This window comes from Carassius auratus, chromosome 3 (assembly GCF_003368295.1).
Source record: "Carassius auratus strain Wakin chromosome 3, ASM336829v1, whole genome shotgun sequence".
Lineage (NCBI taxonomy): Eukaryota > Metazoa > Chordata > Actinopteri > Cypriniformes > Cyprinidae > Carassius > Carassius auratus.
The window spans coordinates 14,793,932-14,806,370 of NC_039245.1; the positions used below are offsets into that span (position 1 = coordinate 14,793,932).

General features: G+C 41.5%; 1 protein-coding gene across 1 annotated transcript; it reads left to right on the forward strand.

Moving 5' to 3' along the window:
* Positions 1 to 7,758: 7,758 nt before the first annotated feature.
* On the forward strand, positions 7,759 to 9,680 carry LOC113055301 (uncharacterized). Its single transcript, XM_026221493.1, has 2 exons — positions 7,759 to 9,052; positions 9,423 to 9,680. Exon 1 carries the CDS (start codon positions 7,903 to 7,905, stop codon positions 8,845 to 8,847), a length of 945 nt encoding a protein of 314 aa, XP_026077278.1. The 5' UTR covers positions 7,759 to 7,902; the 3' UTR covers positions 8,848 to 9,052; positions 9,423 to 9,680.
* The last annotated feature ends 2,759 nt before the right edge of the window (positions 9,681 to 12,439 follow it).

The following is a 12,439-nucleotide window of genomic DNA, read 5'->3' on the forward strand; positions in this document are numbered from 1 at the left end:
TTGGACAAAAATGCTCCTGCACAAAAAATTAAATCTATTATGTATGATGCTAACAAAGTGTAAATTAATAGAAAGTGGTAAAAGAGTCTGAAAAACTGAAACTCATCAGCTTTGTTGATGTTCTCCGACTGATTTCCACGAATTCTCTCATCATAAACAATAGAGCACAGATACAATGTAAGTGAGAGTTCATTTCTCAGTGTAGACAGCTTCAGGATTATAACGATAGTGGTTATTTGAGAGTGCGATGGATCAACGTTAATGATAATGACATTTCTGTACGTAATTTATTTGCCGTTGAATTATCAATTTATAATGTTTTAATATAATGTTAATCACATTAAATACAGATTCTGTCCCATGAAACATATTTTACATGACATCAATGTCTGGCTCTTGTCTAAAAAGACAGGTTTATGATGTTTGTATTTAATAGATTTGGCGCTTTAGCCTCACCCTGGAGTTGGTTCATCCTCTGCATCTGGTGAAAATAAATTATTATTTTGAAAGATCGTGTTTATGCATTAATTTAGCAAATCTGTGTATGGCTGTGTTTACTGAAGCTGAAATTGAATACGCTATAATATTATATATATATATATAAATATATATATATTATATATATATATATAATATATATATATATGTATATATATAATATATAATATAATATATTATTTCATCCTTTTCTTGACCATGTGACTAAAAACCAAATGTTTTCACCAATTAGCAGACCCCGATGTAGACACATGCTGGCCCAGGTCTTGATTGATATCAGCACTTCTGTGCCTTCAGGAATGCCACATGGCCCTTTTCTTACTCAAGATGGTTTGGGACAAGAAAGCAGAAATCCGGAGGCCACACCTAAATGAAGCAAAAGATGACACATAGAAACATGATTTCTGTTGTGTGCAGACGCCATCTTGGATGTAGCAGTTGCAGCTGGTCAATCTTTTGTCTCCTTTCAGCCCTGTGAGAGATTTTCACTGAATGGTGATGCATGTCAAGATGCATTCAGAATGTGTTTAAGGAAGTTATGTTCATATATAGCCTTACCTATTCTGAAGTGTGCCCTGAAGAAATGTCAAGAATAACAGTACACCAGCATTTCCTCACAGAATTAGGACCACCATGAGTTGTAACATAGTAACAGATAGATTTTCCTCGGCATTGGTCCAATCATGGCCAGAAATTGCACTGTGATGGTAACACTTGCAGGAAAGACCATTGAGGTGTTAAGAGGATACTTTGTTACTTGAAGAAAAGAGAAAACTATTAAAATTTTACAAATTCACCGTATACAAAAACTTAGCAATTCACCACAATAAAAATAAAGTAACAATAATCAAACTAGTCTGCAACACAAAAAACTTATTGCCCTGAAATGAGCATTTGCATGATCAAATTCTTTAATCTAGTTGTAGCGTGAGGTATGGCGCAGTAATCACCCATTGGTAAGGAGCATTGGAACAACCTATAGGGAAACAGAATAGGGTATTTAAAGGAAAACACCACTTTTTTACACATTTCACTATGTTTCCCTCAAATTAGACGAGTTGATACTTACCTCTCCTGTCTCAGCGCATGCACTTAATTTCTGTAGTGTGCGGCACCGCTATGTTAGCGATTAGCTTAGCACCATTCATTCCTTAGGATCCAAACAGGGAATTATTTAGAAGCCACCAAACACTTCCATGTTTTCCCTGTTTTTAAAGACTGTTACATGATTAGTTACAAGAGTAAGTATGGTGACACAAAATAAAACATGGCGATTTTCTAAGCAGATAAATATGATAACTTTAATGTAAGGCAGGAGAGCACTTTGAACTCGTGCAGTAATATCATCACTCCTGCAAACTCACACTCTTTTATTGTTTTAATCACTGAGTAGACGTTCAAAAACAAGACCAATCCAACAGGTTTGAAAGTGATCATGTCTGTCAGTTTTACTGGCCTTATGTATAAAACTTCTAAAAATGTGCTTTGGAGTAGTGTTACAAAGGTAGCGCAAAAGCCATCTAGTGGCTTTTAGTAGATGTGCTGGAAGTGATTGCACATGACAATAACAGCTACGCCACAGGAAAACTGTTCCTGAAGTCGCGATGCAGTGTTGGGTTAATTACTAATAACTGTGTGCGTCCATTTGAGAAAAGTGAGTCTCTAATTTTTCATCATTTGTTTAAGATTTTATTATATATGTGAATATCTAGAAATAATCGAGTATTTGGGTATAATCACACTCGATAGAATTGATGAGTCATGCCATATCGTTAGTATTGGGAATGAACGTCATTGTAAAATGTTCATGCACGTTGTTTGTTAGAGATTGAAGTGTTGCTCTTGATTATTGAACACATACCTTATTATTTGTTATGTACAAATTTAATAAGTGAAGAAATTGTGACTTCTAAGTTAGATTCAGCCCTGGTTAAGCTGTTGTATTGTGCTAGACATGATGCTTAGCTAATCCACATCAATAATTATGCTTTATGTAACATTGATTACTGTTTTGTTTATTTGCAGCCACACACACACAACCAACATGCTTATGATTATGATCTAAATCTACCATCTCCATAAACATAAGCTGAGTGCCAACTGCTGCATCCAACTTTGTACCTATATTGTAAAAGTGTGGCAATGTTGCTGTCGAATGTATGTCTGTGCTGCTGAAGAAAGTTCAGTAAACTGTTCAAACTGATTCCTGCCTCCTGTCCTGCGTTCTGACAGACGCCCAAGGCGAGAACTATAACCTCCTAAGCACCTGTGGTCCTTTCTCTCAAACATTTGGTCCTTCGAGCCGGATATCCAGTGCTTACCTTGGTTAAAGATGGCTACTTCTAAAGACAAGAGTGAAGTCCTTCCAGAATCTGTGCGGCCAAGACGTCAAGTCCGACTGCCAGCCTATTGTCAGACTACCAAGTAAATGTATCCAGCCACAGAGAACTGGCTTCCTCTTATACAGCAGATACTGCAGCACAGACTACATTTAGACGAGAAGAGGAGTGCAGTGCAGAGAGTGATGGAACTGCTAGGAAAGTGCCTTCAGCTGGTTCAGCATCGGCCAGACCTGGAAGTCAGTATTCGACAAGAGATGAGTGGGGAACCTTTTATGCTGAATTAGAGGACATTCAAGCTCAGCTTGGCCAGGACACCCAGCTCATACGGAGTTTACGAGATAGAGTGCGCCAGCATGTATTATCCAAATGCTGTGGGGAGGAAATCCCACATGCAGATACACGCCCATTACTGAGAGATGACAGAGTTTCTTCGCCTGCAACCAGGCAGCCCCTTTCAAACCTTGCTCACTTATCATCCTCACCAGCCTCCTTCTCAGCCTTATCCCAAGTCTCATCACTCCAGACCCAAGTATCAGCTGTGTCCTCAGGCGAGTCCCATTCAGTTACCCACCTAACACCACAGAGACTCAGAACAACATTGGAAGTAAATCCACCTCCTCAGGAGGACGAGTCATGGCCTGAACCACCACCTTCTGTATGTGATGATGCACCATACAGAGCTAGGGAAGAGCGTGAATTCCCAGTCAGTTATGCTACTTCTATCAGTTATTCAAACCCAGTGGAATTAGCTGTGGAGAGAGCAGTAGCACAGCCCTACTATGCACATTATGTTCCAGCCTGTGTAAACTCATTCCAGAATCCGTCACTCAGACCTGACCGAGGGGATATAAGAACTAACCCCATTTCACAAGATACACAGGGTCAGAGCAGTTCATTGTATCCTTCCCTCGCACGCCCTCCAACTCAAGCTCTGTATTCAAGGCCCTATTCTACACCCTGGCCGAATGTTGCTCCACCAGCTCAGCAACAATCTATGTATGCTCCACGATCAGTGCAACAGACTGAACCATGGCTTAAACACTCAGAAATGCCATACAGCCAGCCACAGCCATCGCCTTATGAAACCTTTCCCACATCACTGCTAGCACAGGAGAAAGTCTATCTAGGCCCTAAGCCACGAATCCCCATGCTGGTTCATCGAGATCCTGCAGAATTCGCCAGGTTGAAGATGTCATTGGAGAATCTACTGCCAGCTGATACCACCGAGCTCTTTAAGTACCAGATATTGGTTGACCATCTCAAATTAGAGGAAGCCTCCCTTATTGCTGACTCTTATCTGAACTCTGCCACCCCATACTCTGACACAATGAAAGCCTTAAACGAGAGGTTTGGTCAACCGCATCAGTTAGCCCTCAAAAGAATTGCCCAAGTCATGGATGCTCCTGACATCAAGCGAGGGGATCATGAGGCATTTCAGAGGTTTGCACTACAGATCAGAGCTCTTGTGGGGATGTTGGAAACCCTTGGTGTAGAGGGAGAAGTGGAGTTGAAATGTGGTTCCCATGTTGCCAGACTGCTTGGCAAACTACCTCCAGAGTTGCGTGCAGACTTCCGCCGACACCTGTATTATCAGTCCGATTCAGTTTATACATTACCTGAATTCTCTAAGTGGCTCCAGTACGAAGCATGGTGTCAGGGCCATACCGAACCATTCACCAAAGGAAATCCTGAGTGCCGAACCAAGCCAGCCCGCCTAACCAGACCAGCCACGGTCCTCCATGGTGCCAAAGCTGCCTCACAGATAAAGGGCCCAGATCCAGGAACTAAAACATCCACCTCAAGTAGGAAAAGGGGTAAAGTGCTACCTTATTGTCCATATTGTGAAAGCTCTGAACATTTCTTAAGTCAGTGCGCTACTTTCCAGACTTTCACTGCTGAGCAGATCCGTACATGGATTACTGATAACAAGAGGTGCATACAATGTGGTAGATCTCATGCTGTTACACATTGCACTCTTAAGAAACCATGCAGCATTTGTCAAAACCAACACCTTCAGATACTGCATGAAGTCAATTCCAAGGCAGGTAAAGAGGGCATATGTATGTTGAGCTCTGCAGTTGGCACTGCTTACTTGAATCGTCCAACAGACTGCAGCCGGGTATTACTGAAAGTGGTGAAAGTTTGTCTGCAGTATCGTGAACGAGTTCTGGAGACTTATGCTGTCCTTGACGATGGCTCTGAGAGGACTATTCTTCTATGTGAAGCAGCAGATAAGCTCGGCTTGCGTGGAATCCCTGAGGAACTGGCATTGAGAACAATCAGACAAGAAACCCAAGTACTTCAAGGAGCCTCTGTCTCTTTCAGTGTTTCATCTGCCTCACAGCCTAAACGGAATTACCACATTAGTGGTGCATTCACTGCTCAGAATCTGGGACTGGCTGATCATTCCTACCCACTAGCCACCTTACAGAAAAGGTACCGGCACCTCAGAGGCTTGCCACTTGAGCCATTCGATCGAGTATCTCCTCTCCTTCTCATTGGAGCTGATCAACCTCATCTGATAACTCCAACAGAACCAGTGCGTCTGGGACCACCAGGAGGACCTGTTGCTATACGGACCAGATTAGGGTGGACACTACAAGGCCCAGCCAGAGGTCTACCACACCATCCTAGATCCCAGAACTGTTACCTGACCTCAGTAAACCCTGAAACAGCTGAACTTCTGAGAAATGTGGAGAAGTTGTGGCAGGTGGACACGTTACCATTCAAATCAGAGAAACAGGTAACTCGATCACGAGAGGATCAAGAGGCACTCTCACTGCTGGAAAGTAAAACCATCCGTGTTGAGCATAACAAGGTCCAGCACTATGCAACCCCTTTGCTACGGAAGAGAAATACTTCCCCTTTTCACGCAACTAGAGATGCTGTCATGCCAAGTCTCCGAGGTACAGAGAAACGACTCGCTAAAGATGAAGACAAAGCCTCAGCATACATAACAGAAATCAGTAAACTTGAACTGGCAGGCTCAGTACGCAAGCTGACCGAGGAAGAGGTTGCACAGAGTGAGGAATCATGGTTCATTCCTCATCATTTAGTACATCATAATGGGAAGAACCGCCTAGTATTCAATTGTTCTTACCAATTCCATGGCCGCAACCTCAACGAATCTCTTCTTCCTGGGCCAACCCTCGGTCCGTCACTCCTGGGGGTGCTGCTTCGTTTTCGTGAGCATGCCATCGCGATAAGTGGAGACATAAAGGCCATGTTCCACCAGGTCTGCCTCCTGCCTGAGGACAAGTCCCTTCTTCGGTTTGTGTGGCGAAACCTCTGCCGTGATGTGCCTCCTGTGGTGTATGAGTGGCAGGTCCTGCCATTTGGCACCACATGTTCTCCTTGTTGTGCCACCTTTGCCCTCCAAAAACATGTGCACGATCACAGCAATGAGGAAGAAGATGTCAGGAATTCGGTAGATAGGTGTTTCTATGTAGACAACTGTCTACAGAGTCTACCGTCAAAAGCTGAAGCCAAAGAACTACTTGACAAATTGCGAGTCCTGTTGGCATCAGGGGGCTTTGAGATCCGCCAGTGGGCTAGTAATGCCCCCGAAATTCTCAGCCATCTTCCTCAAGAAGCTCGCTCAGATAATGCTGAACTGTGGCTCACCCAAAACTCTGCTGATATTCAAGAGTCTACATTAGGACTAAGATGGCACTGCCCTACAGATACCATCGGCTATAAGCATAGACTGGATGACTACGGCCCAACAACAATGCGTACTGTGTACCGTACTTTGGCCAAACAGTATGACCCTTTGGGGCTAATATTGCCATATACAACTCGAGCCAAGGTGATTGTACAGCGACTCTGGGATAAACAGAGGGAGTGGGATGACCCATTACTACCTGAGGAGCTGCTGCAAGCCTGGAATGCATGGGTATCAGAACTGCCTGAATTATCTTGTATTACCTTACCTCGCTGCTATGTTCCCACAACAATGGACCAGCCAGATGTGACAAGAGAGGTCCATGTGTTCTGTGATGCATCTGACAGAGCATATGGATCAGTGGCCTACCTACGCTCTGAAGATGCCTATGGTGGAGTTCACCTGGCTTTCCTGCTGGCCAGATCTCGAGTTGCACCAAAAAGACAACAATCCATGCCAAGACTGGAGCTATGTGCAGCAGTCACTGGAGCTCAACTTGCAAAGCTGATAGTCAGTGAGCTCACCTTACCCATCAAGAGAACAATCCTGTGGTCCGACTCGACCACCGTCCTGACATGGCTCCGGTCAGACTCGTGTCGATTCAAGGTCTTTGTGGGAACCAGGATTGCTGAAATCCAAGAGCTCACAGATCAGCAGTCATGGAGGTATGTGAGCTCCACCCTTAACCCAGCAGATGACCTGACCAGGGGCAAATCCTTGGTGGAACTAGCACAACCAAATAGGTGGTGTCAAGGCCCATCCTTTCTATTGCAACCACCTCATGAGTGGCCTGAAGCTCCAGCTTGGACATATGAAGAAGACCCTACAGAGTTGCGACGGTCCTTGTTCTGTCATTTCATCTCAACCAGCTCGGATAAGTCTGTCCCTGATTCAAGTCAGTATGCTACATGGAGTGAACTAGTGGAGGCCACAGCACGCACACTTCAGCATGATAAAGCAGAGCAAGACGTTTCACCTACTTCCAGGGCTTATCAGCAGGCAGTCCTTTTCCTCATTCAACAGTCCCAGCTCGAAAGTTTCCCGGAGGAATACCACCTTCTCAAGGCCAACAAATCAGTTCCTTCCAGTAGTCGCCTTCTTGTTCTGGCTCCTGAATTTGATGCAACAGATGAGATCATCCGAGTTGGCGGCCGCCTTCGTAGAGCAGAGGATTTGGATCCAAACTTCAAACACCCTATTGTGCTAGATCCGGGCCATTACATCACCAAATTATTAATCCAGGATTGGGACCAGAGATTATGCCACCCTGGACCAGAGCGTGTCTTCGCTGAACTTCGGCGGTCTTACTGGATATTGAGAGGGCGCGAGGCTGTCCGGAAGCACCAGTATGCCTGTCTGGAGTGCCGAAAGTTGAGATCTAAACCTGTTGTACCAAAGATGGCTGACTTGCCTCCTGCTCGACTCCGTTTGTTCAAGCCAGCATTTTATTCCACTGGGATGGACTGCTTTGGGCCATTCCAGGTGAAGATTGGCAGGCGTACAGAAAAACGGTGGGGTATTATATTTAAATGCCTTACCACTCGAGCAGTGCATCTGGACGTACTCACCTCCATTGATACAGATGCCTTCTTGATGGCTGTACGAAGGTTTACCGCACGCCGTGGTACCCCTGCTGAGCTTTACTCAGACCAAGGGACAAATTTCAGAGGAGGAGAGAAAGAGTTGAGAGAGGCTTTCTCTGTTATGAGTACTGACCTGCAAGGTTTGCTGGCGAAACATCAGATCAACTTTCACTTCAATCCTCCAACAGCTCCACACTTTGGAGGAGTGTGGGAGCGAGAGATTCGCTCTGTGAAAGCAGCACTTAGCACCACAATTGGAGCACAGAGCGTTCCCGAGGAAGTACTCAGAACAGTTTTAATTGAGGTGGAAGCGATCTTGAATTCTAAACCGTTGGGGTATGTGTCATCCAACATCTCAGATGTTGACCCAATAACACCAAATCATCTTCTGATGGGGCGGCCCAGTAGTTCATTTCCGCAAGTTGTCTACCAAGATTCTGAACGCCTAAGCCGCAGACGGTGGAGACAAAGTCAGATACTGGTGGATCACTTCTGGGCCAAGTTTATAAGTTACTACTTACCTGGTCTGCAGCTGAGGCAGAAATGGCAAGGAACTACTGCGGATCTTACAGAGGGGTCTGTCGTGATGATGGTTGATCCCCAATTGCCAAGGGCTCTATGGTTAGTTGGCAAAGTGGTGAGGGTGTTTCCTAGTGCTGATGGACATGTAAGAGCAGCTGAGGTGAAAGTCGATAACAAGAGTTTTACCAGACCTGTGGTAAGGTTAATTAAGCTGCCTGAACTGCCTAATGATGATTAAAATTCAATTGGAACACATTTACACTGCAAATGTGGGGGCGGCTGTTACAAAGGTAGCGCAAAAGCGCCATCTAGTGGCTTTTAGTAGATGTGCTGGAAGTGATTGCACATGACAATAACAGCTACGCCACAGGAAAACTGTTCCTGAAGTCGCGATGCAGTGTTGGGGTTAATTATTAATAACTGTGTGCGTCCATTTGAGAAAAGTGAGTCTCTAATTTTTCATCATTTGTTTAAGATTTATTATATATGTGAATATCTAGAAATAATCGAGTATTTGGGTAATACATCCACTCGATAGAATTGATGAGTCATGCCATATCGTTAGTATTGGATGAACGTCATTGTAAAATGTTCATGCACGTTGTTTGTTAGAGATTGAAGTGTTGCTCTTGGATTATTGAAACACATACCTTATTATTTGTTATGTACAATTTAATAAGTGAAGAAATTGTGACTTCTAAGTTATGATTCAGCCTGGTTAAGCTGTTGTATTGTGCTAGACATGATGCTTAGCTAATCCACATCAATAATTATGCTTTATGTAACATTGATTACTGTTTTGTTTATTTGCAGCCACACACACACAACCAACATGCTTATGATTATGATCTAAATCTACCATCTCCATAAACATAAGCTGAGTGCCAACTGCTGCATCCAACTTTGTACCTATATTGTAAAGTGTGGCAATGTTGCTGTCGAATGTATGTCTGTGCTGCTGAAGAAAGTTCAGTAAACTGTTCAAACTGATTCCTGCCTCCTGTCCTGCGTTCTGACAGACGCTCCAAGGCGAGAACTATAACCTCCTAAGCACCTGTGGTCCTTTCTCTCAAACAAGTAGTCTTAAGCTTTGACTTAAGTGTAAAAAGACTCTTAGAAAAAAGTAAGACTTTTCTAAGAGTAGGAGACTTCTATAAAGAAGCTAAAAATGACTTTAAGTCTAAGACTGATTCTTAAGTGCTGACTGTGGTGACACTTAAGGACTACAATGATGTCAACACAAAATGGCTGACCTTGACCTTGACCTCCGACCTCAGTCAATCGTGAGCTCATCTAAAGCTACAGCAGCACAACACTGATAATTTAAAGTAAGTACAATAAAGTCATTCCATCAAGACACTGAAATAGTCTAATATTTTAATTTATTTTTTAAATGACTTGCAGTGTGCAAAATTATCACTTCCTGTTGGTTTACAGTTAGAGCAATGATGTAAACATGAGTTACATCTGTGTGTATTTATACTATACTGCTATAAATTTAGCTAGCTCCTGTGTTTGTGTCCTGCCTTTATCTCTGTGAATGTTTTTGGATTAGTCTACTCATTCACCGACAGTTCGGTTCTGTCTGTTGTCTTTTCTGTGCTACTAGATCCTGCTTTCATCTGCAGGACAACACTGACAAACTTCTGGCACTAGCATTTGGACCTTGAGTTTTCATCCTTGACAAGTTGACTAGCCCAAAATAAATAAGCATGTTACATGAAAGCATGCTTTGCTTTTGCAGTACAATTAAGTGCTATATATATATTTTTTTTTTATGTGGACAAAGTGCTACTAATGACATAGTAAAAGTGTACTTGATCGTACTATGTATATAAAAGTGTATGTGAATATCATATAGCCGAACTGGAATATTAGTTACAATAAATTTGAAGTCAATTAATAATAATAAAAAAAAAATGTGGGGAATACATTATACATACATTTTGGACATTTTATATCATTCTTATATTTTAAATACTTCACAAGTCCGTTTTCTACAGGTGTGATGAGTAATTTTAACAGTGTATAAAAGATGGGTTCAAGTGTACTACAGGTGGTGACTAAATACATTGTTAAAAACCTGTTTTAGTTCATTTCCATGCGGACTCAAAATAGCTCAGTTGAGTACACATAGATGTTGGTATCTTAAGTAAAGAATAGTTTTTACTACAAAATTAGTGTGAAAATAAAGCACTTTAAGAACATTATGGAAGTATTCTGAAAGAAAGTGTGTTTTAGTGGACTTTTTCACCTTGGTTACTTGTATGATCGTGTTAGCTATAATGTTTCTGCACTAATCTGAAAGTGAAAACCACAATAAAGTACATTGATGCAGTACTGCTGCGATCGTAAGTTTACTTGAAACCAAATTTACAATTGGCCACGAAGGAAAAATTTTTTTACAGCTCACCGGAAGGCATTTAGTTCTTCCTGTAACCTATACATGTGTGTATTCTGACAAATCTAGAGCATTTTGTTCTTCATTTATTATTCTCATGTTGGCAATATTGGAGAAGAACAGAAAAAGCTTATTACTCTCTCATCAAGAGAAAGTAGGTCACCACATTAACTCGGTGTCAAACATAACTCTGCAAACATAACTTCCTTTTTTTTTCAGTTTAAAGCCTTCAACTATATGACACGAGGTGTAATCTAGTTCCTAAACCCAAGACAGATGTTCGGTTGGTAACTGAGGCCCATTCTGTTGAATTATGATTACAAAGAATTTGCTTTTGTTTTGCCCAAAGTTTTAGTAATAGATTCAATAACTTGACAAAAAGACATATGTAATAATTCTCATTGATTATTCTGATCTAGTTAAAAGATAGTTTTATGCACTATTTATAGATTTTATAATTAGTAGAATATTTAGGAAATGAAAAGCCTGTCGAACAGAAATAGTTTTGTTAAATTAATCATTTTTAAATTAAGTTCGTTGAATGAATAACTTAAAACGAGGTAACGAATTATTATTATTGTGGGAACAATTAAGTAAAACGATGGACATTTTTTTTATCGTGCACACGATTTACTGAAAACGAATTAATATTGATTATTTCACTATGTATTTAAAAATGAGGGAAATACGTGTGGTATCGTGCGTGATTTAACTTAAAACGGGGGACAAATTAAATCCCGCGCACTATATACTGGGTTCCATAGGATACTCAGAAATGTCGCAATGTATTTATAACTAAGAAAGTATTATTTTTAATTAAATTAGATAAATGTTAAACATCATGTGTTTTAATTGGTAATGAAAATAGGATGTTAGTATTATCCACGCCTCCAGTAGGCTATAACGAGCTCCCTTTAGATCATGCTGGCATTATTATGTTGCAAACAATTTAACTGGTAAACGGTTAAGTGACTCATTTTAGAAAGCGTGTAAACCCGAACAGTATACGAACTTATAAAGATTAAGAACACTGCAGTTAATGTCTGTTAAATCGTTAATGCATTTACAACAAGTACATTTTCTGAAGAGCATTTTGTGTGTATGTGTGGCTCAACAGTTTTGTGTAAACTCTTCTATTTAAATCATTATTTGTAAGTTTACTGCGTGACGTGCAGAATAATCCACCCACCATGACCAGAGCAAACTGGAACAACTCGAGTTAATAAAACCAGCTGTGGAAATATCTTATTTACTTTCTGAGTGTTGTAAGAATATCACGATAAAGGAATGTTTTAATTTTTTGGGAAACGCATTTTTTACACATTACCCAAGTGCTTTTGAATGCTATTTTAGCATCATTGCTAATGTTAACATTAGCGACAGAATGCTGTTACTGCATGTTTAGGGGTTTAGGGCTGCGTTTCTCAAA

Coding starts and splice junctions, on each gene's coding strand:
- LOC113055301 (XM_026221493.1), top strand. CDS start 7,903: ATGGCTGACTTGCCTCCTGCTCGACTCCGTTTGTTCAAGCCAGCATTT.